General features: G+C 41.2%; 1 protein-coding gene across 3 annotated transcripts in view; it reads right to left on the reverse strand.

Moving 5' to 3' along the window:
• Positions 1 to 27,952, reverse strand: part of arhgap21b (Rho GTPase activating protein 21b) — a 35,943-nt gene that overhangs the window by 4,396 nt on the left and 3,595 nt on the right. Inside the window, exons 3-22 of one of the 3 annotated variants that reach the window (XM_037083268.1) lie at positions 22,771 to 22,950; positions 22,595 to 22,616; positions 17,117 to 17,209; positions 16,546 to 16,624; positions 16,405 to 16,459; positions 10,841 to 12,407; positions 7,327 to 7,473; positions 6,984 to 7,086; positions 6,821 to 6,866; positions 6,262 to 6,387; positions 5,863 to 6,162; positions 4,789 to 4,850; positions 4,582 to 4,658; positions 4,280 to 4,422; positions 3,494 to 3,652; positions 3,285 to 3,363; positions 3,092 to 3,165; positions 2,900 to 2,989; positions 2,624 to 2,791; positions 2,216 to 2,321 (exon numbers count right to left, since the gene is read on the reverse strand). In XM_037083268.1, the coding sequence (XP_036939163.1) occupies positions 2,216 to 2,321; positions 2,624 to 2,791; positions 2,900 to 2,989; positions 3,092 to 3,165; positions 3,285 to 3,363; positions 3,494 to 3,652; positions 4,280 to 4,422; positions 4,582 to 4,658; positions 4,789 to 4,850; positions 5,863 to 6,162; positions 6,262 to 6,387; positions 6,821 to 6,866; positions 6,984 to 7,086; positions 7,327 to 7,473; positions 10,841 to 12,407; positions 16,405 to 16,459; positions 16,546 to 16,624; positions 17,117 to 17,209; positions 22,595 to 22,616; positions 22,771 to 22,950 (3,676 nt within the window). Of the gene's footprint in view, positions 1 to 2,215; positions 2,322 to 2,623; positions 2,792 to 2,899; positions 2,990 to 3,091; positions 3,166 to 3,284; positions 3,364 to 3,493; positions 3,653 to 4,279; positions 4,423 to 4,512; positions 4,659 to 4,788; positions 4,851 to 5,862; positions 6,163 to 6,261; positions 6,388 to 6,820; positions 6,867 to 6,983; positions 7,087 to 7,326; positions 7,474 to 10,840; positions 12,408 to 13,754; positions 14,160 to 16,404; positions 16,460 to 16,545; positions 16,625 to 17,116; positions 17,210 to 22,594; positions 22,617 to 22,770; positions 22,951 to 27,952 lie in introns of those variants that run through there. The other 2 variants (XM_037083267.1, XM_037083269.1) reach the window with 2 other exon arrangements.

Below are 27,952 nucleotides of genomic sequence, written 5' to 3' on the forward strand. Positions count from 1 at the left end.
CAACCCATACAAATAGAGTAAAGAGCCTGTACATAGCTATGGCCTGCCAAGCAGGACTGTGTGACCTGACCATCCTAAAAACTGCTCAGGAAAGGCTTGAGGAACATGATCTGTTTCAATCCGGCACATCCCACTGATTCATGATCAGATTGGGAAATGTGGGGGCCAAGTCGACGGCTCAAGCTCTTTGTCACATTCCCTTTCATTTTTCCATCTGAGCAGTTTATGTGGTGTGGAAATGTACAGTGCCCACTGTCCAAGGTGAGCCGCTGCCACGAGAGCTAGTTCTTGGTCCACAATAGTGGGGGGGTCAGTGGTGCATGTCAAGTGGCATCTACATGAATGTCAGGGCCAAGGTTTTCTCTGCAGAACATTGCATTTTAACAAGACGATCAACAACATTCACTATAAATGACAGTCTGACTCTCATCCTAACCTTCTTCAGCGGGATCTAGTGCCTGCTTACTGTTTGAATAAAGCTGCAAGTAAGTCTCATGAGCAGCAAGGTTGACAAATCAGCGACATTCTGCACTGCACTTGCCCCAACGAATAGATCCTCTTTAAAAATTAATACAACATTCTTAAGTTCCTGAAGGAAACCTGAAATAGTTCCTGTGGTGGAAACGGGCTATTAAAGATCTAACATAGGTTCAAAATGTGTGTGTCAGTGTGTAGCGCAGGGCTGGGTAGGGAGACAGTGTGAGGAACATGTTAGTGATGGATGTAGGTGTTCTACATCATGTCATAGCGGGAGATGTGGAAGTATGTGATGTTTCTAATGTTGAATGAGGACAAAGATCTTGTAATAAAGACATCACAGACAACAAATCAAACAAAAAGACACAGGAGGAAGCACCTGAAACAACAACAACAAAAAAAAAAACCTTCCTGTCACGGCAAATACCACTACATCTACATGTTCCATCCACTGCTCTTTGACTGCTTGTCAACAAGTCATTAAGTCTCGAAGCAATACGTAGTATTAACGCGTAGTTGTGTGTGTTGGTTGTATTTGAGTGTAAACGCGTGTGTCCTGGAAGAACATCCAGCTCAGTCCCACCACTACGAACCCACCCCTCAGACATCATGACAGATTATGCCACATGACCGGAGAGGTTGACCGTACCATGCTACTTGTCCTTGCGATCAGCTTTAGAGACAACAAGAGACAGCAGAAGGGCTTTCAGAGAAAGTACAGCAGCATCGCTCTGTATCCCCTCAATTTAGGGTATTGGTTTATATATGAGACGTGCACACCACAGGAAAAATGACAAACATCGACTTCTCTTTCTTTCTTTTTTATCTTTTTTCCTCCTTTCGCCCAAATTTAAAAGAGCTGCGGGTTTCTGCAGACTAGGCAGCTACACTGGGCACAACACTCGTCCTTCTTCCTACAGTCCCAGCTGTCCATCACTGACAAAACAGAGTCCATCAGTGACATCATCGAGTGATAGACGCCGCCCACTTGGCCTGTGTCAAGATTGGGTAATGTGTGAGTGCTGGACAGGGATAAGGGAGAAAAAACAACACACTACACACAGAAGGGCAGAGGTCAGAAGGGTTAAAAAACTTCCATCGTTTCTTTTTTGTCTGTTAAGATTTTCTTTGGGAAAGAACATGCCGGGATTGTGTGAGAGACGAGGAGGAGGGGAAGAAAAGAACTGAAAGAAAAGGAGTCGTCGTCTCAACACAGGTAAAAGCACAGGGAGAAAAAAAATGACTTGAGCCAGAAGAAAGAAAGAGTAAAGCAAAACAAATGAACGGAAATAAAACTTGAGGACAATTTTATCTCTTTGGGCAAAAAAAACGTAAACATTCAAACAAAACAAGACTTTTATCCAAAATGAATAAATTAATAAAAACGAAGCTCTACATACTGCAAGGTATTTTTCAACAAATTTCCAATTGTTTGACTAAGAAATATATTCATTGAATAATTGTTGAAAAAGCCTTCATTAACATAAACACAAATAAAACTTATTAGGCTTGTTTTTGCTCAAAGCATTTAAAGTTATGGCAAAAAGGCATGATGTTCATTATCTTAGCAATTAAAATTGACATACTGCTAACATTCAACCTTACAATAAGCCTTTAACTTAACAAATATTTAACAGTTTTATCAGCAATACATGAAATCTATCATTGCTGCCATGACAATGTATTTGCTGCGATAATGCTGGATGCTGCCTCTAAGAGAAAACTTTCTCAGATTTACCTGAGACTTCGCCCGGTGACGGTGCAGTCCGCCCGATGTTTGAGAGCAGGTGGTCGATATTGGGCACAGGCTGAGACTGCACTGTGCTTTCCTGCTCAGCTGTGGTCTGGAGTAGATTACACACAAGAACATTAAAAAAGAGAAGCAAAGAGGAGATAAGAAAACAAAAATGCTAAAACAGATAAAACAATCACCAGAAATGAATGAGATACATTTCATTAAAAACTACATTAATTGAATTCCTGAAGAGATTATCTCCAATTCATGAGAGAAATACCTGACTCTAAGACACTAAGCTGCATCATGATCCACTCTCGTATAAAAAATGAAATTAAGTGATCTATGATGAGTTGTTATCTTATTGTGCGCTAACAAAATAAAAAATAAAATAAATTAATTGCCACATACAACAGGGTCGTCATCACAGTCATCAGTGAAGAACCAGTCGTACTGCTGGATAAGGTTCTCAACTATCTTGCACTGGTCTGGCATGTGATTGACCATGTTGGCCATGTTGTCCTCAGAAGTTCTGACGAGTGTAGGACCAAACACGATCGCCAGGTTACGAGGCTCCATCTAAACAGATGAGGTTAGGAAGAATCAGCTTTAATGACATAATCCCGAAGGACTGGAGGGTGTTAAACTAATGACATTAACACCGACAGATCCTGTTAATGGTCGTACCTTGTTCTTTTCACAGTTGTCAGAAACCTTCTTGAGGTGAGCACAAAGGAATTTCAGAGTTTCAAAGTGATGATCAGGTAATTCCTGGATCTGCAAGAAATGACAGAAAGGCGAGAGAGTCTCAGGATTAATGGTTTCCTTAATGTAATGTCGTTCAATTAAATGCTGCTCATATTCGATTTTTTCACTCACCAGCCTCTTGAGCTCTTTTAATCTCTCCACTGAGTCTTCTGTTCTGTTGGCTTCAATAAAATCAGCATACTTTTCTGTGAATAGAGCAGGAAAACCCTCAGTATGAGCTGCAACAAGGAGGAAGCTGACAGAAAATCCAACGACGTTTCAGTTTTTTTCCTTGTTGCTTGTCAATGGTGGTACAAGATCTCACCATTTGTAAACAGAGGGTCAGGAAGTTTTCGGAAAAAGGACTTCAGTAAACTACTGATGACATTTAGGTCCCGCCATTTCTGCAGAGAAGCGAGAGATTGTTGGAGCATTACGTTAAAGCAGTCCTCACAGCATAAATCTGTCACTGTTAAACGATGTTGTCAGCGAAGTGGCACACTGTACTGTGCAGCCAAACTGTCAGTCACTCACGTCTTCCTGGATGTCGATGTCATTCATGCCTTTACTGTTGAGCTCCTCCTGCATGCTGGAGATGGCAGCGTTGTTCCCAGGGACTCTGTAGATTCCTGTGTACTCCAGACCTCTCTCCTCCACCACATTACAGCAAACTTCCACGATCAGAGGAACAAACTGCACAACACGCAACCAGCAGGAAGATGTTACATGTGACCTATCACTGATTGTGGTGAATCTAAACTTTGACATTATAATGGTCGTAACAGTCATAATCTTAACACACAGCCTGCCTCGTGATATTCATTTCTGTAATGTGGTTGTGTACAGAGAAATCAAAATACTGAGCAGTTTACCATCAGACATTACACCTTTACCAAGTAAAACCGTTTTACTCGTCAAAGAGTTTGAAAGAATATCTAATGGAACCACTTAGCGGTTGTCAAATACTGATGGCTTGGGCCAAATATCGACCCACCTTCCCTAAATTTAAAATTATATATATTATGGTTTGATTTCTACTAGTGTGAACCCCAGGAAGAAAAGCTTTATCTCCGTAGTGGCTAATTGGAATTCAGATTTACTAATAAAATATATATTAAAAACCTACAACTGGACGTGCACAGATGTGACGTGCATGCAGTTGTGTCATATACATCTATGTTTCTGTTTTCCACAGCCAACCAAAGTGAGAGACGCAAGCAAGAATTAGAATTACTTTAGCTGAAAAGCTGATGCAAAAGTCTTTTTTATGTGTAAGGATGTATTTTCTCTGAAATATACAGATAAAAGACTGAGACTCACCCTGTTTGTCTGTGCAGCTGGACAGTCATCAAGCCGCACCCCAAACGTGACCCCAGCTGGAGTCTTTTTTTCAAAGGGCTTCCTCATGATCCCTGCGATGCCAATTTTCCAAGCACCTCTGTCTCGTGGTGGACTGGAATCATCTGGAAGAGTAAACACACCCAAGATGATTTATAATAGCCATGTAATTTCAGAAATGCCCTTCAATCACAGAATGGAATTGTTGTCATTGCCTTTCAACGCCCTCCGCTCATCTCCTGATTTAGGCGAGTGAGGACTGTGGCCCCTGCCGTCTGTTTTACCTCCCAGGAAGGCTTGTTTGATGCTGAGAGACTGGCGGGAGGTTTTGGGGGATGGTTCTGACCTGCTGCTGGGGGCGCTGATCCAAACAGAGAACAAAACATACAATATAGAGCAGTATTAACAGTACGTTTGCGTACCACTAAATAGGTAGATGAGTGGTCAGGTACTATGAAGGGCCCCAGGGGGCGATGTGGAGTCCTACATACCTGATCATGTTGTACTCTTTGATCTTTCGACTGATCAAGTCCTGACTTGTTACAGCAGCATTCTGTGATGACAGCAGAAACACATTAAGGATGGTCACTAAATACAGTTAAAAGTTTCTTCTTCACTACAAGCAAGTTGATTTAGGTTTTTATATTTAATAAGATTGAGCATGATTGTTTAGAAAACTACATTGTTGGGTTTACAGGCATTATCAAATAACTAAAAGGGCCTTCCCAGTCGTTACACATAACAACTCATGCATAATACATGAATGATAACATCTAAAATATCTCAGTTATGAACAGCTGCACATATAAACCTGTGATATAATCTAATACAAACATTCACCCGTCAAACTGGATGACATACTTACTGGGATACAGGTTAAAGGAACTGAAGGTAAACTGCAGACAGGCCAAGAACTGTACTAATGTCACAAGTGAACTAGTTTGCAGTCGGGGTCCCTCATCCTCTCAAGAAAGAATAGAATAGCTTCAACTTCATTAAATTTATTCAAGGAAGATAACTCTGCCTATACTGTCTAACTAAAAGCATGTTGAAATGACAAAATAAAATCTAAAAAGGGCCCAGATTACAGAATAAGAATATTTCTTCATTACAGATTGGATTTTATGTCTGATCAGTGATCAAACTGGTTCATGTTGGTAATAGCGGCAGTCTTGATTGACAGTTTCAGTACTTTAACTCCAAGTATCTCAACTCTAATTTTTTGCTCAACATCTTTAATCTTACCTAATTATGTGCTGCCAAACCTCTCTGGCATTTCACAAATAAAGCCTCTAATCCTCTTCTTCTTACCGATGCCTTTATTGTGTTTTATTCAAAGACTAACTTTGGTTCGCTTTGTTGTTAACCCAACGGGTGTGCTCCTTATTTCTTTCAAACCTCGAGTGAAGTCCGGTCTAAACTTGGTTGTTTAGGGTTACAGGAAAAGCAAACAACAGTGCTACGCTTTGTTACAATTTTCCATACCGGCGTCATTTAAGCTACATGTGAGGCTACAAGAGATCCTGACAACTTGGCCACACTACACAAGTCTTGCAAGAACACACCTCTTCATCCGGGTTACTGTTTTCCTGAATGACTCGGATCCAGGTCAGCATGTCGTCCCTCCCTTCTGCCTGGAATAAATACTCGCAGTCTGAGGTGGTAAGACGCAGCACGTTCTTGCGTCTCGTGTCGCTATAGGAGATGTCAATCAGACAGGCCTTGATGCTGATTTGCGGTGGCTCCTCATCAGATTGTGTGGAGGCATGAGACTGTGCATCTTTCCTGTCTTTGAAGAGCGTGAGGGTGTGACCTTGTAGAACAGCGTACATCTGCTTCCATGATCTCATTCCTCCACCGACACGCTACAGAGGCAAAGAGATGAGAGAAAGAGACATACTTAAACGTCTTAACATTAGTGATGTATATGGCTGTTAAATGAATACATGAGTGTGCAGGCTTACCTTGTTTTTATCTGTAGTAAGTTGCCTGAAATTGAGATAACCTTCTTTGGAAGAATCCGCAAAGATACCTGAAGAAGAATCCCTTCGAGATCCAGAATCCCCAGATGATTTATGACCATCTAGAGCCTGCAAGTGTGAATACATGACACATTGTCTGGCATTATTAGCTGACACTGGAGTGTGACATGATGCATGAGGAGAGCGAGAGAAGAAGATGACATGCAACAAGGATCTTTGAATAGATTCTAACTGGGGATCTCACAGTTACATGTTCACCAAGCCATCCCAATATCTAAAACATCTATGTCTCCAAACACTTCCTAAGGAAGCCAGTGAAATTAACTTGAAGAAAGCATCAAAACCTGCCCGACTATATCCATAATTCAAAACTATTTCAGGAAACATGTCACATACCATGTCAAATAGATCAAAATGACTACATTAAATACTTCAAAGAAAACAGAACAGGGTAACAAGGTAAAAGCAAAGATAGAAAACAACATAAATGAAAAATAAATAAAAAATTATAACATAAATTCGTAATTCCATAGTTCCTCACCTTTCTCAGGCCCCTGAAACTCGGCATATGCCTACTTGAAGATCTCCTAAGGAAATTGAAGAACAACAGATACATTTCAAGTCAGAGACATGGTCGGACTAATTCACAACTCCATCCAAATGTTAAAGAATAAAAGAATAACCTAATCCTAATATGCACTCACCCTCTGCCCTCCTCCTGATAGTTATCCAGACCCTCATCATAGGATTTGGACCGCTCTGTTTTACTGGCTGTGTCAGACTCCAACAAAGCACTTCTGAGTGACTCTATACAGGGATGAACAAATAATAAATTATCCTTTTTTTGCTACTTATAACTCAAGTTATGAGTTTTGTTAGGGGTCACGCTGAGCTCTCTGAGATGGTATGGAGCTGCAGCTGTCATTTAAACAAATCAATCCATGATAACTTAACTAAGTGTGTTATCAATAAGGAAAAATAAAATAATCATTTCAAGAAAAGCTCAGACTGTCGCATCCATCATCCAACCAACCAAATGCAGCTTACCTTGGTCATGTGACAGCTGACGACGAATGGGAGGGCATGGTGAGCCAGGGGTGGAGGGACCAGTCATTACGGATGGTGCAACAGATATCACAGCCGAGGGTGGAATAGGAGCAGCGTTTTGGTCGACACTGGGACTGATTGGTTCATCTGTGATGACAACGTTCAGTGTCAGCACAGAGATGAAATACATCTTTTGTTCTACTTGCACATTATGTCTCTGACTGGAAGAATGCAAGCCTGCTCAACATTTATCTTTACCATCTGTATATCAAAGAGAACTTCATCAACTATAATCATCTGTGGGATTTAGGAAAAAATAAAAACAGCCTTCCTGTGACTCACATGGCCAACATGCCTCACCACAGCTGAGATTCATAATAGATCATCTTCTGACATGCTTTCTGAGAGAGAAGGAAGTTCTTAACTCATGAGTACTGTACCGCCCACTCCTGGCACTTCAAGCCCAAAACAGCTCTGAGTACAAAGCTGCTCTCTGCAGCCGAGGGGCTTTTGGTGCTAAATTTAAAAGGAACTGTCCTAGTTCTAGCCTGTACCCAACTTTGAAACGGGGCAAAGGAAAAGGATGTCACAATCTCCACAAAAAGGTCCATCAGGCTACCTTACTGAGGTCCTGCCCATCACTGATAAACCTTATTTAGTAGAAACAACTTCAATTTTCACTTAATTCAGAGATGACCAGTCCCTTCCACCAAACTCTGCATACAATTAAGTCCATGAAAAACCTAAAACTCAATGCACACAGTGATTTTCTACTACAATGCCACAAAAATATATGGCCAAACTCAAGATTACTTCTAAAAGAAAAATGAAAAACACAACGAGACCATCTAATGAAGATAAAAAATAAAAGATATGACCTGCCTGTAGATTAGCTAAAAAAAAGCGGTGGATTGGATTAAGTCCTGGACCAGTGGGCTTTCAAACAGGCTATTGATGGAGGCCGAGCGGCTTACACAATCAAGGCACTGTTCTCCTGGACCGGGGCACCAGTCCCAGAATGGTGGTGTTGCAGCATCACCACTGTCACTGCCTGCTTTGTCTGCACCTGGCCTGTCAGGCCGCCTTTACAACAAACATTACAAGGACCACTGAAGGAGCGGCAGAAACACTGTAAGCCAAAAGTGTAGTGACCTCAGATACTCTTCACATGCAACTGAAAACTGTCACATGTTCCCCTTAATTCAAGAGCAATAACTTTAATTTTAGCACTGCACAGAGAAGTAGGTCCACATGACTTCGAGTAAGAAAAAATGAACTCAAATAAACTTACACTTCTCAACAAGTTCACATAAAAGAGCTTACACAAGTTAACAACTGAAGCTCCTGCCCATCCTTATCTATATTAATAAGGTGGACAAAAAAACCCCAAAAACAACTAAAAAAGTATAATGCAGTACAGTTCAACAGCACCACAAACTGCAGCCTACAGATAAATCACTTCAATCTTCATGAAGGTATTTGCATTGCAACTGTATTAGGCTAAGCCCTGTTTGCAAGGGACTAGTATTACCTGGAGATCTCTAGTAATTTGTCATAATTGCGGCAGTCGTCTGATTTTAACCCCGTGTCAATCTGCCATGTCCGTCATTGATAAAGAAAAAATTCCACTCCATATTATCAACCATACTTTGCCAAAAACAGTGGTCATGTAGTTATATTAGTCCTGTATGAATTGCATGTGGGCGTTTTGCTTTGTAAACATCTGTTGTCTGTTGTCAGAAAAAGGAACAAGAAATATGATCGTGGCTCATAATTATGTTAGAAAATAGATGTAAACTTCATACATTGCTTATCCTGTCTAAATGTGCTACACAAACACAGACATGAGGTGGCTGTTTCTATGAGGTGACCCGGTAGTACTAGGCCCATGCTGATAAAGCTTTAGAGTGCGTCGCTTTTATGTGGTGTACATAATGACAGCTGTGTGTATATCATTAAAGATTTACAGAAATGAGCAGGCCTTTGAAAGTTCACCTTTGAGTTTTGTGAATTAGAAACGTCTTTTGAATTCATTTTGAATCATATTTTCGATTTATCCTACACCAAACTGCTTCAAAAGACCCATATTAAACTCAGAAACTAACTCTTCTTCCACGGGTCAAGCTAAAACCTTCCAGTACTGCCTCTGCCTGTGACCTAGTTCCTACATAAATGCTACCTGCAGAGTATAAAACGTGTCCTGTACTGCGCGACCTTACAAAGCATAAGTAGATCAGAAGTTACGTTATGCTGATTCAAGGCTTTCGATCCTAAAACTGTCCTGCGTTTCTTTTTGCTCAGGGACCAACCGTTTTATGATGAACCAGCCTAATCATACAACAGGAACACTAAGAACGAAGACAATACAGAGAAGATTAACTGTAAATAACAGAATATCCACCCTCCCAGAGCCTGCAATTTCCATTTTACATCACAGAAAGATTGGTGGAGAAACAGATGGACAGACAGACACTCGGACATTCATAATAAATATAAGAGACAGATGGGAAAAGACAAACATAAAGACAGACAATTTAGATCTAAACATGAAAACATATGTATGTTCAATCTGACAGCAGATTTCAAGATGACATTTAAGAAATATAAAAGCTCCATCTCCATATTCAGTCTTGCCTCCAGCGATGTAGCTATAGCGATGCTCTCATCACACCACACAAGAAAATATGCTGAGAGCTCTTATCAATTATGAATATAGTCACACTGTTGAACTGATTACAACATATTCTCCTTAAAAGCCTGAATACACCAAACATATTTGCAATGAAATTCACACTAGGTTTAGAAATGTGTTTTTCAAGAGGCAAAACACAGCATTCTGATAATCTCTCCAAGTGTATGAGTTCAAACATTTTATGAAACAGCCGCTTAAAGCACTGCCAACGCTTCTTATGTGAATGGTAGGAGAGTTGTTTCGGAGCTGACTTCCATTTTATCACCACAAATGCATTATGGGACTACTGAACCACAATTCAATCCAGCCTGAAGCGAGACCTTCTAAGAAAACAATGTATTAAGTAAGAGGAAAAATTCAATATATTCCAAAAGGCTTAAGCCATCCTTCACTCTGCCCAAGTTAAGCCGAATATCCCACAAAACATCTCTGAATGCCACAAAACCTGATTAATACATCTTCCCAGGAAGATTAATTTATTTGCCATTTGCCTCTGCCATCAGTGTATGAATGTGTGTTTGAAGGGGTGAATGTGGCAAGTGCTGTAAAGCGCTTTGAGCGGTCTGTAGACTAAAATATTGCTATTGAAATGCTATATACAGACACACACACACAGAATTAGATTAATGATGAAACTATATAGTTCCACATGCTCCACAGTCCTATGCATCTTTTTTGAATTGATTTCTATCAGCATCTATCGTAGAAGCCTTTCAACCAGCTACAGTATCAGCATGGCCTGTCTCCCTCACGTTACTACTGCCTGCTGCCGTTGCCATGACAACATGGGGCGTGAAGGTTTACAACTGATTATTCTCTTACCAATAAATGGAATGGAGTCCAAAGACTCATCCAGGTTGCTGGAACACGAGGTGTGACATTGTTCCCCAAGGCGACGTATGCGTATCTCTCGACGTGCATCGTTGGGAAGCCAGCAAGCCGCCACATCTGCTGTTGAGTCTGCTCCATCGTCAGTTACCGCCAGGATGTAGGAGGGGTGCCGCAGAGGGCTGGGGTTCTTTCCAGAGGGGGGCTTTTCCCTAAGAACAACGCCAGTCTCCGTTGGGCTTCGCCCGTTGACCTGACTATGTGGGTCTAGGGGAGGTGGTTTGAGTATGCTTGGTCGCTGAGGCATTAGCTTTGGGGTAGAGCAAGACCTGTGTCCTACCAATGCTGCTTCTCTGCCTGCCTCAACAGGCTGCATGGTTTCAGCCCGCACCCTGCTTAGGCCTTGTTGGGAAGTGTGGGCCACGTGGTTTCCTTTGACTGTCCCTCTTTGGTCTGTAAGAGAGTGTTCTGCACTTGTGCTCTTTCCAAAATGTGAGGATCTGTCTGAGAGCATGGGTGAGGAGCGGGTCTGAAGAGAATCTTGTCCTTTAGAGTACAGAGAGGGGTTGGGTGGCCCCCTCATGCCACCACTGTATCCAATAGAGGGCCTGTGGAGCATGGCGTGTCTGGGGACAGACTGTCTGCTGGGCCTCGTACCTTGGTCTGCCCTTCCATACCCTCCTCTCCTCTCACTGGGCCGAGCCAACTCTGCAGGGTCAACATAGTCCGTGGAATGTGCCCGGGCTTTGTGCATTAGGCCATCTTGGGACACACTTCGAGGAGGCCAGTTCCTGGTTTGACCCATTCTCTCCGCACTGAGCATCCGGTCCTGCGATGCACTGCGCGGGGCTATCTGAAAGTGGGGTGGAGGTCCTTGGTATGATCGTTCATGTGATGTACTCCTCCGTCTTATCCCCTTAGGTCCCCAGTCTCCCCGGGGAATGTGATGAGCAGCGCCAAAGGCGGTCTGATTAGTAGCTCGCAAATTATCCAGCCTCTCCTGGATAGTCCGGCTACCATGGGAATGGATTCCTTTGTTGTCAATGTACTCCCGGTACGTTTGGTAAGTGCGCCAATCAATGTTTTGATGGTTGGCTGGGTAATGAGGTGCCTGACCTCCATATGGATGCATTCCTGGACCACTGGGATAAACATCAGCCTTTCGTGGCTGAGGATACTGGGCCAGTGACCCAGGCCTCCCCCTGACAAAGACAGGGTCCATGTAATCTATCCTATGTGCTGGACCCATCCGCCCCATGTGGGCTTTATCAGGAGGAACCACCACTGTCCTCACACTGTCGTTGCGCATGCACACTGCCATTTGACTTTTTGGATATGATTGAGGCGGCGGAGATGGCGGCACGGTGATCTCCTTGCGGTACCCATGGTCAGGGGGTGCGGTTGGCCCTCGGCAGACCTGCTCTGCTGAGTCTGTCGCCTGGGCCATGCCCGTAGGCTTACAGTCTACTCTGGGGTAGCATACTGGGGGTGGTTCAGGAATGTGACGAGCATTTCCACTGTAGTTGCTGTGGCCACGGAGGTAGGCATCCTGGGAGTAGGCCTAGAGACAGAGGAACAGCAGTGTTACAATAGATCAGTAGAAGCTGCATTCTCCAAGTGTGTGTAATATTCAACATTGTGCTACTCGGTGCTTGCAGAGAAGTCAAGCGTGATATTACAAACGCTACCGGATGCATGTGTGTGGGCAGTGCATGTTGCAGTATGAGTGAACGGAGGCGTTAGCAGTTCAGGGGTGTCAGTGGTCTTCATCTGCTCCTTATTTAGAGTTCTCATGGTTATGTTCACTGTTCCCTGACTGGATGGTGAAATCTATACGCTAACACATCTTTCACTAATTGCAAACAATATTTTTATGGTACAGCTGTCTTTTTCCACCATTCCCACCTGTGTTTTCTGCAACAATGGGTTGTTGCTGCTGTGATTTACAATATCCAATATATGGGAGAAATGAACAACTATAACTATAACTGCAAACTCTGTGAGATAAATGTGGAATGCTGTTCATTTTCACTGCACCCAATATTTATCCTGTACTGTGACATTTTCAGCAAAGATTGTGTAATGAATCAATAATGTTACAATTAGGCAATGAACATATTTGTACAAACATGTTAATATTAAAAATGTGCTGTAAAAATTTACAAAGATTTTGACAGGTGGCTGGTAACTTCATTTTCCCACGTCAGACTGACAGACTATAACCTCGGACAGACAGGAGGTTGCCCATCCCTCATAGAGAAAGTGCTATATTTAGCCTGCCTGATTATCAGCCAAGGTTTGGAAGCCTATACTATTTCACTGCAGATACTAATAAAATCCTTTTCAATTAATTCAAAATCAATGCTGGATATTTCTATGGACTTGTAAGCCTTGCCACATTTATCTATTTAACTCATACCACACTGCACATACAGCAAATCAAAAGACATGTAAAGGTATGAGGACTCTGATCCTTCTACCTGGTGTCAAATTACAATCTTACATAAAGCTGTGAGTGAAATCAGTGCCAGTTGTTCCTCCCTTTGTGTAAACATGAGTGTGCAGGAGAGTTCAGAGGTCAATGGCCTTTATCACACTAATGACATCTGGCAGGGGGGATGAAGAAGGGGCGAGGCTTCGCTGAGATGCCAGCTGGATGCCAAATCGAGTGCTCAATCTAACAGGTACTGCAGACATAGTCCATCGGCCATTTCTACAGTCTACACATTTGAATCACCATCACAGAGCTGACCATTAAACAGTTAACCACGGCAACTAAATAGCAATGATGTAAAACATGAAGACCACATCCTGAAATGACGATGCTGACATGCATGACACATGCAAAACGAGACAGCAAGCACAACATGTCACCGTCAAGTGGATACCCAGTCTGCTGTTTGCTTACCAGATTAGTAGTTTCCAGAGAAAAAGGCTGCCGTTACAGCATGTGAAAATGACAAATCAAGGGAGAAGGATGGTATAGAACAAGATGCCAGCAGAGCAAAATGCTCACACTGTAAAAAAAAATAAACAGCCACAGCAATGCCTGGGTTTGACATGCTAAAAATATACTAGAGCTGCAGCAGCATTACAGAGGGACGAAGAAGCAGAGATGAAGCAGGGGTTGCCACGTTACGACCTGCCTGTGCCAGTCTTTCCTGGGTGAGGTGGCAGGAGCAGAAGCTCGCCTCTCATGCTGCTGTTAAGTCTCCATGATTCTATCCATCTTCAGCCAGAATATTACGCTAACTGAACAAGGTGCCTCCAGTCTATGACTCGCTCTCCCTCCCTCTGCTATTGCTCACATGACAGAAGCAGCAGCTGCTGATTATACATTCAGCTCTGATGGTACAGCTTCCCCCTCCCACTGCCTCCTCCTCCCTCCTTTTCCCTTAGCATCAACCTGTTCAAAACACAGGGCAGTCAGCTGATTTTATCTGCTCGGTTTCAGCTCATCATTCATGCTGTTCCCTCTTTTTTTCCCTGCTCTGTATTTCCTCTGCTTTCCTAGCGCAGTTCCCTCCCTTTTTTTTCTTTTCACTCCCTGGATATATACTCTCTCCCTCTCTTTGCTAAGCAACTGCTGCCTGTCTCCTAGCAGTCAGTGTGTGCTGCCTCCTACAGTGTACTGTCATCCTGCTTGCATCTCTACTAATCCTCTTGTTCTTAGCGACAGCCGTCGTCAGTTTGCCTGCCAACATTAATAGATATTTTTTGTGTGGCTGTTGGCTGTTTACTGTGCAATACTGAGGCCAGTGTTATCACAACACACGTGTAAGATACGGAGGACTGTACAAATGAGTGGAGAGGAAAAATGGCAAGAGAGGGGGGAGGACCTTAGAGAGAAGAAGGGTGGAGTAACAGTCCATTGGTCATAAGAATGAAGAAAATTAACTGATAATAAATGTGTGTGGAGGTTCATGAGCATATGAAAAAGGTTTGATTTTTCTGCTACATTACAAGTTTAATTTCAATTGACTCGTGACTGAATATCATTCCTAAATAATAAAGATCGCTGACACCTTTTTAGTGTTTCAGAACTACATGCATATTTTGGGTGGGTGTGGTGTTTAAAGAGAGAGAAGACTGTTTGTAACAATATACACTGATAATACAATACTCCTAAATAATTTACTGATTTACCTATAAAGTTAATTATGAGGTTTCAATCTGGACATAAAAGCACCCACAAGGGAATATTTCATGCAAAGCAACCGCCAGACTCTATTATTATATAATTCATAAACAGACTATCAGATAACAATAAGCTATTGGGAGAAGATGGATGGGCATCCTGACAAAGCACTTAGTATGACCTGCTTTAGATATGGAACAGATGAGTGCACATTCACCTTGCACTGAATGTGCAGGATGTACAGTTGCTGCAAACAGCTGCCTGCAGCATGCATTAAAGGTTAATGAAGAGATCTAAAGTGCTCACAGGTATGAAGGATCATCTCTGCAATGGAGGGGGTATTTAGGGATATAAAAACCACAGTCAACTCTCATTTTTTAAAAAGAAAATCTACATTTTTTGGCAGAGCAAGACTTGGATGTAGAAAGACAATGACATCTTGTGAAGTCTTACTGGATTAGGGGTGGGTTATAAATGTCAAACAACTGAATATCTATTTTTTAGAGAAGAACACTGTGTTTTAAATAAGACAATTACAACTTATAAAAACATTTTTGTGAGGACCACACGAGGATCTCCTTTTATTTAAATGTATTTTCACTCTTTTTTTTATAATTTACAAAATACATTTTTATAGCCTTAAGTTTGCTAATTTAATATTCTGTATCTTATGTAGATAGTCCAAGATATTTTTTAAGCTTTCATGGTGGAATTGAAAAAGAACAGAACTGCTTCCTTGAAAGCCATCATAGATAGCACAGCGATGATGAGAAGGACATCACTACACGGTAATAATAATATCCTGGGTTGGGTTTCCATTTTCCAAATTTTCTGCCCTCTAGTTTTGTTGGTTCTTTTGAAGCAGTAGTTAATCTGCCTCTGGTAATGAAACACTGTCCTAAACATGAAAATATTTAGGATTTGAGATGCAGTCAGTTTAATGAACCCATCAACCTTACTACAACTCTGCTATTTAATGTAGGTCTACACCATATAGACCTGACTTTGAGGACAACTTTTTAACAAAAAAAAGCACAAACTTATATGCCACATGCAGGTCATAATATATGATCTATACGCATAGATATGATGATATTACCTCAGTGTAGGTATTTTAGATGATGGCCACTCTGACAATCCAATTAGGCCATTTCAGCAGCAGTGTCAGGAGCTAGTTGAGGACAGAAATGCTGCTCTGTCCTGATTAGGAGGCCTACATAGAGAGCTCTGATGGAATAGCCAGGCGGGCTGCCTGCATCTCATGACTACTGTCTCAACATGAACACCTTAAACTAGAGCAGCTCTGTGAGATCAGATTCAGTGGAGCTCATTGTGGGACTGGAGCAAATGGTGCAGTTTTAAAAACACATTTAAGACTGAGCTTTTTCTCTTTTAAAAAGGGGGGCAACGAGAAACTTACCAGTTGCAGAATATCCTCATCTTTTGGCATCACACAAAGTTCGAGGAATTCACCACTGTTGGGGAACGAAAACAGGATTACGGTAGGCAAAATACACCAACTGGCCAGTGTGATCCATATGGATATATATATCCAACCAACCTTTCTTGGATCAGGGCTATGACCTCACAATAGGCTTTCCCGATGATGCTCGCTCCATTCACCTTCACTAGTCGATCACCTGAAAGACGTTAAAACAGCAGCAATAACGTCAGTAACAGAGAGACAGAGACAGGCAGTAAAAGACTGCAGGATGTTTTTTTCTGTAGACAAGTTCAGTCACCTCACCTGATGTTGATATTTACAGTTACTGTGTGGATGGCTCTCTGTATCCACTAAGACATAAAATCACTGGGGATTCTACTCGATAAAGAGGAGAACTAAAAAAGAGCACTTTCCTGCAACTACATGGCCCCTAATGTTTTGCTTCACAGCAGGAGTACTGTCAGGCCACTGCTGAAAAGTGCACTCCTTGCACTTTTTTCTCTTCTGCTTGCAAAACTCTGAAACATCAGCGTACTCGCTTAGAGGAAGTTTTCTGCTCTGTATGGCATCATTTACAGGACCACGCCTGGGATAGTTTGATATAATGACTACTGAATACTTACAAAATCCCAGCAAATCTATCGATTTTGGTTAAAGAAGGAGACCAAAGTTTGAAAAATTATATTACCTGTACAAAGCCCAGCTCCGTGAGCAGGGCCACCTTCCTTCACTTGCTTCACGAAAATGGTGTCCATTGGTTCTAGCCTATTCCTTTGTCTCCCTGAAAGAAATGGGACAGTAAACATTACACAACAAGTATACAAAGAAGCATATACCATCAGCCTGTTTTACCTGAAGGATACAAAAACAAATAAAGACTTCATATCTAATACAAGCAGCGCTAAACTGAAAGTTCATTTACAACCGCTCACTTGCACCAAGGCTGAGCCTGAAATGTGAAAAACAACATCTACAAACCCTACCAATGAGCACCAGACTGAGCAGTAAATTGTTCCATGACATTTAGGTGAGAAGAGAGAGGGGCTGTGTCTCAGAATAAGATAGAAATTGGGAGGTTTGTTACAAGGTTGGGAGGCATGTGAATCAACATTATGACAGCAGAACACACTGGGGTTTGGCCAGTGCGTGCCAACATTATACCGGCTTTGAAAAGATGTGATCATTAATAGGTTCAGAGAAAAGAAAGATCTCAATAGGGGGAAATGATGTGGTTTTAGGGAGGTGGATAAAAGCGGCTAAAGAGAGGAAACCTGTTTGCTCATGCTGCTCTTGTCTCCTAGCAGCTGCGTGGCTGCAGAAAAAAAAGAAGGAAATAAAAGAAAGAGGGAGGGGGTGAGAGAAAGGGAGACTGAGAGAAGGTAGAGTGACAGTGTGCTCAGCTGCACAACTCCCACTCTTTCCTTATAAACTAAGAAATAGCTCTGGGCACAGCCAAAGAGTGGGTAAAATCCTTCCCCAGTAGTTAACATTCTGGTAGTGAGTCAGTGCATGATGGCTCAGAAACTACAGCGGCTGGGAAGGCCAGCATGAATACAGGCGCGAGAGTTTTATAAACAAATGTACCAAAAGTTGTTCAAAAATTGCTTACACGATCACTTAAAGAGTGAAAAGCATTATTAATGTCAACTAAAACACAAATTAATAGGAAGCCAGACTTTTGTCCCTGTGAAATGACACAATATCACTAGATATTTTTGAATGTTGTGTTTTAGGCACTGGAGGGGGAAACAAGCAAACAGGTGCCCTAATATTAATCTGTGCTTAATTAATCAATAATGATGAAAAAATTGTGTCAACCTTTGACATCCTCATAAAGACGAATGGACTCCATTTCTCTCTCTTCCACACACTAGATTACTCATGCAGAATCACATCCTGGGGACTCACATTACGTAATACTGCAACAGGAGTTCCATATAACTACAGTAAAAAGACACACTCCCTCTGGTGGTATACAGTAAAGCTGCATCTCATCTCACCATCTCGACAGTGGAGCCTTTCATATATGAGCCACCTTGAGCATTTAAATGTATAGTGGCAGGCAGCAACTCAGTTTTTGCCTCCACTGGCTTACACAACTTGAGATAATAAATGTAGACCCAAACATGTATGCATTAAAATTGTGTATTCTTCAACATACAGTTAATATGCAGTAACTGTACAATATGTTCAATGGCACTTTTTTACAGTTCTCTAAAGCAGTCAGACTAGATCTTTGCTCTACAAGACTGCGATAGGCAATAAAAATGTCTTCTTTGTAGTATGCAGCACCACCCAACAATAAATATCATACATTAACATATCATCTAACTAGGGTCTGGGCACATTACCATTTATTTTGAAAACACAACATTTTTGGGAATGCTTTTTGTTTGCTTAATTACTCAAAGGTCAGAGATCAATATTGTTTTCATCTTTCTGTGGGGAGGACAAAGACACAAAAACTAATTCTTTAAAACCAGAGAAAACCCTGTCCAGGCAAATCAAAGCACTGCCAGGTTTCATTTGCACTATTTGAATCACTTGGCAAACACGGGGAGATTAGGCCTGGTAAAGAACATGATATGCAAGCAGTGACTACAGTTGGCTCCTGTTTGTCCTTGTTCACTATAAAGCCTATAAAGGCCATTAAAAAAAGTATTGCAGACTGATTTGTGAGTGAAAGATCTTTTTAAAGCCTTCATTAAATCACCTCATTTAAAAATCTACACCAACATCTACTTCTGAGCACTTAGAGCAACGACAGGCTACTTGTCAGCTGTAATTGAGGTAAAAGACAGCCTTTCTCCCTGTGAGGGAGTGAAGAGTTGACAAGAAAACATTAGATCACAAGTGCACCCAAACTTGACCCCAGAGTTGTGACAGAGGCGCTTTGTATAGAAGCAGCAGACTCTAATACAATAAGAGAATTGATGGTGTTGCTGCACTGTGGAGGAATGAGAGTATAAAGCTTGTAACTCTGATGCAATACTTGTACTCATAAATCCATGTTTTGACACATGTTGCCCTCTTCAGAATAAAACCACAATTCATCTGAATGATCAGCTGTGTCCAGGGGCCATCATCACAATGATGTCATTAATCTTTCCAGCAAGCAACAGTCAAAGGAGGAGATGAGCCCATGGCATAGAGACTGTACGGAGCATTTCAAGGTTGTTGTTAAACAGATACAAGGATTTCTACTATTCTATTGTTACCTACGGAATTTTCTACACACAAATGTCCAATACTGAACATAATAATAGGAATGTTTTGTCCATGAACAACCCCCACACATAGTAGCACTGAATATATACCGGAAATGTTATAAACGCCATAATGATAACCTTTCCTGAGATATATTAAAATAATTTTGAAACCCATATTACTGATGTGGGGGCAAACTAACATCCTCCAATTCTTGTTTTCCACATCCTGCTATAAATCTTCTTTACAATTCTTATATGTTACATGGACATAGCATGTGTTATCTTTTTGACCTGATGACAATGCCCTTGTAAAATTATTAGACCCACTCTCAGAAAAAAAGTCTTATTAATTAGTATATTCATATCAGTATTTGAGGAATTAATATAAAGAAGACAATGCATTACATGAATTAGTGATATGTAAACAGGCTGTCTCCTCATTCCTTCTGATCACTGCTTACTGCTGGCCAGCATGTCTATTTCTTTGGTGTGATACTGTGAACAGTCTAGCCCAGTCTGGACTTAAATTCATCTCAGGTTGTTGTTTTCCTTCTTCAATTCTGGCCTGCTGCCTACAAGCCTTGTGTCCACCATTACGCAACTGCCAGGATTCTTTAATATTCTCTGGCTTACTGAGACCGAAACAGCAAAGCTCCAATGTAAAACGTCTAGGTCTTCTTCAGTGTTTTAGTTTTGGGTCGGAATATAAATCATCACTGCTTAAAATGGAGCCAGCTCTCCTGTAATCTATCAAAAAGTTTTTTTTTCTGTAGGATTAGCAAGCTCTGTGTGCAAGCTCTCTTTCCAGCACTTCCCTGTTGTTACAGAAATCACAAAGGAGGTCACACAAACAAAAACTCTAATTTGGAACTGGGACGCCACAAAAGACCATTTCAGCATGTGGTTATGGACAGATGTTGCAGAAACAAATAATTTTTACAGCAGTCTTAATGTTGTGATTTTGAACAGCCTGCTTGTGTCTCACTGGATAAGAGTGCATGTGTGCGGCTACCAACTCGATGTGCACATACATCATACACAGTCCATTCAGGATTTTAATTGGATGAGAGCTATAATTATCATTAGCACTGGACAGCGAACAAATTCAAGCATGTGTCGGTGAGTGTGTGCAGATGGCCACGTGACTCTAATGTCTGCTCTCTAACAAGGGGTATCTTCATGTCGTACTACACAACAAGCCAACATGATCCATTGAACCATGAAGTTAATCAACTTGGCTGTACCTGTATCTGACTTTAAAAGACTGCTTTACAGTCATATGTCATTAAAATCTAGCTTGACTGTGCGTGTCAATACTTTTACTTGTTAAGAGTTGCCATATTTAATTGCTAATGATTTTCATTTATCAATGTTTATGTGGAAATATCTTCTCAGAAGCACCAATAAACCTGCACTGTGTTATAAGTCAATACATATTGTGCAGTTAAGTAAATCACACTGTGATGTTGTTAGTATCAGTTCTTCTCCATTTCATAACTGTACATGAGTACTGAGGAAAGCTGGAACAGATTCATGGGGTTTCCCAACGTGTAATGAAAACAAAAGTATTACTTGTGCAAATAACAATTCACTTCCTCAACATGTGCAAAAAGAATTACAGTCTTGCTTTCCTTTACAATTTTCCTCCCCAAGAAAAATAAATGTCTGATAGAATTACCGACATCCACCTGGACGAATTCCAGTTACAGCAACCTCTGCATGGTGAACAAATGGCAACAGACTAAACAATGTGTTAAGCCCACAAACAAGCAACTGGGATATCAATTGGCAATGAAAAGAGAAGAGAGAAGAAACCGTATCAGGAAATCTAAATAAAACATACTCTAGTTGGGAAAGCCTAATTAAGTAAAGTGAATCTTTTTCCATCTTTCATGAGGAATTTCACGCAAGATTTCATAGTTTAAAGCTTCCCTTCTTGGCAACCACACAGACAGAAATGAATTCAGACTTACAAAGTCTTTCTGGATAAAATCCAAAATCTGATGCATTATAATAAAGCAGTGCACACACACACAGACCTGATTTAAATGATCAGCTGGTAATCAAGTGCCGCTGAAGTCTGATAACAACTTATATCTTTATGGATCAGCTGTGTTGGGGCAGGGAAACATCTAAATCAAGGAGGAGACGAGGCCTGCAGGACCAACCCTTGCATGAAGCCTGACAATGGTCAAAACAGAACATAATAGACATACTAAGGGAAACATATGACATTTATACATTCTCTGGATGTATATAGTTTAAGTAAAAAAATGTGAGCTATGTGTTCAGCTAAAGTAGAGTCATCATAAATGCAGTTGTCATTTCTATAAAAACATCAAATGTCAATGGTATGTTTACCCATTATTAAACTTGGGATATAACCAATATAAACCCTGATAACTATTGATGGATGATGGAGTATAGGTGTTGCAAAGAATTCATATTTTAATTCATATTTTGTGTTCTTGTGAAAAATGACAAAAGGAGTAGGAATCAGAAAATGTTTTTTTATATATATATATTGGCCATGCCAAAATGGTGACCAAATCAACATTAACTTCTGTAAGAGGTTTGTCACTTATGAAAAGGGAAAAACAGAACTGTATGAGAATAACATGTGGAAAGAGGGTCAAACACACACAACCCAGTAAAATTGAGGCCATCTCTTTCTGACAGCCTTTCTATGGTGGGGGAGAAAAGCAGCAAGAACAACAAAGTGAAACAATATGAAGAGGTGGGTCGTTGCAGGACAGAAACAGGTGGTGCTGACCAAACCTTTCATGCCTCCACAAAGGTCAGTGACACACAGGAGCTACATTGTTCTCATCGCATAAGGAAGCAGAGAGAGTCAAAGAGGGGATGGATTAAGAGTCATTAGAAGTCAGAGGCACTGCTCTGACTCAGCAGTGCTGAAGGGCATGCATGACGAGGACCAGTTGAGTGTTTCTGCTTACCTCTGCGGCCATGATCTTCCTCCTGTAAAAACACAAAAGTACTCAAGTGAGTTTGTTGCTCTTGGTCATAGAATTTAGGTTATCAGGCTTTTTGTTGACTCAGTGTAATAATACTCAACAGTATGAAACTCATGAAAGCATCTGTTCAAGTTCAATACCGAAAGTCTGAAATTTACCGGGAAGCAGTGCATGGTCGACTCCGGTGGGTACACAATGAAGTGGCGCAGGGTGAAGCCAAAACCTTGGGAGGTTCGACGCAAAAGCACAGTTTTAGGTCTCGGCCATGAGAATTCCTCTTCTGTTTGGTACTGCGCTGCAGGAGAATCAGGCAAGCTTCTCCAGTCTGGAGATTCATTCTACAAACAGACAAAAGTAGGAGAAAAGAACTGAAATTAAGACGTCCTACTTTTACTTTTACACTGACAGTAAATCTGGAAAACACCAGTTCTAAAATCCCCAAAACAATGTAACTAAAACGATGACACAAATAAATCTTTCATAACAGGTGCATATGGTTTAGAGGAGAATGGTAAAACGTCCCTAGCTGAACAGTGTTTACAGTCAGGTCATGATACTCTATTTTCACAGCTGGAGAGTAGAGCATGTCAAGCTTCAGGGCTTTAGACACCCACCCCTGTGTTTACTGGCTATTTATAGCCTCACACCTTTGTGGTATCGTGTGTGCGGCAACACCCCCCTACTCTGAACTCCCAGTATCATATTCCCTGCTCCGGTACAACTTTCAGGAACACCTCTTTTTAAAACAGTCTTTTATTTCCACGGTGAACATGTATTTTTCCTCACCCTGTCTCAAACAAACCCTCCCCCTTGCCCCCTGAAGCATAGACTGTTCCCCACAATATGAGGAATTTGATGAGCTTGCATTCACGCTATCGCTGCCTGGGCAGACATGTTGAGTTAAATGTCAGAATATCAGCATGAATTACCTGTTAACATAAACAGAGATAAACCAGGATAAATAAAGAATATTGCAAGAGGTTAGTCTACTTGTAATGAATGCAGTTGCACAACAAATATCCTGAAAAACTGAGGAAAGGTAAAAATAAATAAATCTGAACAGCTCTCCCACTCGTTCCAGCTGTTGCAGGGAGTCACAAATGAGCCAAAACCACATTTAAAAAAGACAAACAAGAACAGTTTGCTCACACCAACGTAAAAAACCAAAAACATGTCATCCAACTGCTCTGAATATGACGCAGGATGAACACTCAATGTGACACTCACAGGTTCATGAGAAATACATTGTGTGTCTGAAGGTCTGTACCAAGTTATAGCATGTCATTCTTTGCAGAAAGTTTGAAGGCTTCTCAGCAAATGGCAACATGATTTTAACCATATATTCCACAAAGAGGCAGTAAAACAAACTACTTGGATGAAAACGTATTTCAAGTAACAAGCACAGCTTTCAAATAGATATAAAGAGAAACAATGTGCATGGACCCACTGCATGACTGTGACTGGCTGGGAAATAGAGCTGCAGGTGCAGCTGACACCCATTTAAGTTTGATGAAACTAGCAAAACCGGTTTTACTGTGCATAACGAAGCTTTGGCTTTTCTGTGATACTGGCGCTCTTATGCTGCAGTCTGTGTCTGTAAGAGCTCTGGGTGCTTTAATGCAGCTAGAAAACACTCAAATCCAGACCCGGAGACGTGCTTTTGGTGATATGACAATAGATCCACTGGATGTTTGAAATGCCTGCATAGCTTCCCTCATGTCTCCGGGTCAAGCCAATCCCAGTCTACTGGAACTGATTTAGCAGCCAGTGCAACGGGGCAATTTCCAACCCTCTGATCTTTAGATCTGGACGACAGAAGGGGGGTGTGGGCCTCCTGACAGACGCATGCCAAGCAGTGTTATCATTGCATAGTTAATACTGCTGCGACATTCCAGGTCAATAAATTCCAGACCAACATTTCCCCCACTGTCTTCCTTTCCCGTTATGTATTAAAAATCTTTTAAAATCGTGCCATCAAAAGATGGACAACACAGCAAGGCCCTGGTGTAGATTAATAATGTTTTCAAATAACTGTGACAGAGGGTCAAAATGGGAATCAACACAGAGAAAATTATGAGATTACTTCCAGAAAATGGTCTAAAAGCACATGAAAGGAACACCCACATCAAAATGCGCACCTGTCTTCTCCTGCCCACAAATGAATGGCTCTCAGCCATTTATGAATCACCAGAATGCTAGACTGATATTTACACTGGGTGAGGCAGCTGGGAGAGAGTTTTCATAAAGTATTTAATCTTCTGCTGGAAAGCACCTGGATTCAAGCAGTGACCAGTCCTGTGTCTCAGAGTGGGAACAGTAATGTCATCCTCCAGATCCCAGTTAGTCTGGTGATTTTCTAGAGTTTCTTTGTCAACAAATCACACAGGAAACTGCCAGTGTACCAAAAGCCTGATATACTATATCATTTCATGCCATAAAAGTCTGTTGTCCAAAAACCATTAAAAACACATTAATAATCCAGTGCAGGATGTGCTCTGGTTGATATTTTTCTTCATCGCTCTTTATTGAGTCAATCCACTTACATTGTCCTGCTGCCATAAATATATTTAATAGTACACCAAATGTGAATTAATCTGCAGCTGAAAATAGTTCCCATCAAATGCACTATTCAAATGACAAGCCAGATGTTTTAGGACATTGCTGAGCCCATTCTTAAAATTGAAAGTATATGTGCATTAGACAAGCAGAAAAGTTGAAAAGACTAAAGGCCCAGTGGAGGTGAAGGCCTAGAGTTGCGTCACCTGTGTCTCAGCCAAAAAGCCGCGCTTGAACAAACCGCAAAGACCTCAGCTGAAAGCCAACTACCTTGTATGTTCTGCACCTGCACAAAGAAGGAAATAATTCTCCACACCATCAGGTGTGTTAGAGAAGCTGCTAACAAGGGCTAACTAGTTCAAATGTTGCGGGACACACCTCAAAAACTAGGGTCACCAATGCTCAGCAGCGGCCCCAAGATTGCCCAACAGTGGGCCTGGTGTCAACGCCCTAAGACTGTTGATTTGGGCTTCTGGGTATCTTTTGAGCTTTATTCTGTATACATTTCTGAATAACAAAAACACATGATGGCATGAGTACAACTACAATGCTGGAATTTGTATTAGATGTCTGCTCCTCTACATGGATGGCTAACATACAAATGCATAGAGATGCCTGTCATGGACAATTTTTTGAAGAATCTTATTACATGCATTTCACCATAGGCGATGAATAAAAACCCAAACCCACTGAGATTAAAGCTCTTCAAATTCTATTCTTGTTCAACAAATTATGCACTGTTTGAATCATATTAAGTGAAATGGTAGTACATGTGGTCATTTTCTGAGAGATTATAAAGTGACTACATCTGTGGTTTCCTCACCACAGAGATTAGAGGGCAGACAAAACCAATACCTCCTGCCAACATCAGACATTTTAGGGGAAACACTGTGCGTGCACAGCTGTTTACACACCACAAATGTTGATGTCTTGAGGCCATGTGCACACTGAAAAAGAAACTGGAATTTCCACCTTTCCCTCATTTTCAACAAATATTCTAAAAACCAGACTGCATGCACTGTATGTTTAAAAAACCTCTGCTGACATCACCAAATGACACATTACAAGCACTGCATGACATCAGCTCTATAACATCGGTACATAGCCTTAAAATGGGAAGAAACCTAGTTCTCTGTGGGCTGCTACATTCTACACCACATCCCATCCAAACCAAGCACTTAACTGTGAAAAGCCTAAGATAATGATACAGAGGGCCACTGGTGAGCTCTGGGCGTTTCAGCCTTGTAGTGTAAGACAAGGTTAGGGGCATCATTACTTGGCCTATGCATGGTCATGGTGTGTTTTGCGCGAGCCGCACATCTAGCTGCAACATACAGATGGGACAGAGAATTGTCATGTGGTGGCTGTTCATGAAGGGTGTCTTTCCAAAATGCTTTTTCATTAACATACTTTGAGCATCATTGTCCAAAAACAGAAAAATGACTTAAACTTCCCTGGTGGCCTGGGGGGGTTGTAGAGTAGATCAAGAACCAGTTTCATTCAAAAACTCAAATGTATCTTCATAATTTGTGGTTCATTCATGCTGGCAGACATCATAAATAAAGTAAATGGTCAAAATGGTATGAGGACCTGCGTTATATGGTGCAATCTTAAACAGTAGTACCCCAGAAATATTAACTCTAGGACTAGGGATGGGAAATATTGTAAATCTTGATGAGACTATACGTCATCTTAGATTTTTTATATCATTATATCGTGTAAAGGCAGAAGTAAAGGCTGCATTACAGTAAGATCATGTACATTTCAGAACTTCAGAGACTATGATCATTTATTTTTCTGGACAAAAGAAACTGCCCATCCAAAAAGGGGCTGTCATAGGTAAATACTGAGAGTAAAACTTATGTTTCGGCATATAAAAGTTCATCTAATTATCCTTAATGTGGATACAGACTTTAAAAATAAATTTCAACACCTCCTAAGAAAAACCCATGGGGGGGAAAAAAAAGCCACATTGCATCTGCAGGAAATGAATTAGAGCTATGCACCATCCTTGTGTAAGTCGAAATGCACACACACACAAAAAAAAACAAAAAACATAAACAGGCCAGCAACTATGCATTCTCCGGGATAAATAGTGCTGTAGTGACAAGACAGCGGTCTACAATATTCAGCCACAACACTGGACTGTTTAAACATCCCCAGTCTCATCTGTGGGATTAAATTACTGATGCCTTTGGTTTCCTGAGAAGAGCGATTTGCGAAACACAGCTGTTTATTTATCTTTCTCACAAAAGCTCTACCAAAGCTGTGCATTGAGCACCTGAATTGGAAGGAGTGGATTTAAGATGACATAGCTGTTTCTACTGCACAGAATCTGTGCACCAAGGAAAAATTGAGTCACATCACCTATCTCTTATGTTTTCCCTTGAGACATCACAGACAAAACCATAAGGCCACAGGAAGTAACAGACTTCTTCTATCCAATTGACTGTCAATTTTCCCTTCCGATTGCCATCAGTAAGCCATACGATGCCTGCACAGGGGGCTCTGTGAAAGGCAGCCAGACTAAATGAGATAAACACTGAGCTTTAATGAGGCCAATAATGGGGGGACGGGGGGCACGGGGGTTCTGTTTTGTCAATAGCCCCAGTACAGGGCTAAGTATGGATCATGCTTCATCATCCAAAACAGTAATTCATCTCACTCTCGTTTTTATCGTTCTGCTCGAGCACAACAAGCTGAATGCATTCATGAAAAACAGCTACCAGTCAACACATCATATGGAAAACACAAATAAATGATATGATGTAGTTTGTTACAATA

The sequence above is a fragment of the Acanthopagrus latus genome, chromosome 21 (genome assembly GCF_904848185.1).
Source record: "Acanthopagrus latus isolate v.2019 chromosome 21, fAcaLat1.1, whole genome shotgun sequence".
NCBI lineage: Eukaryota > Metazoa > Chordata > Actinopteri > Spariformes > Sparidae > Acanthopagrus > Acanthopagrus latus.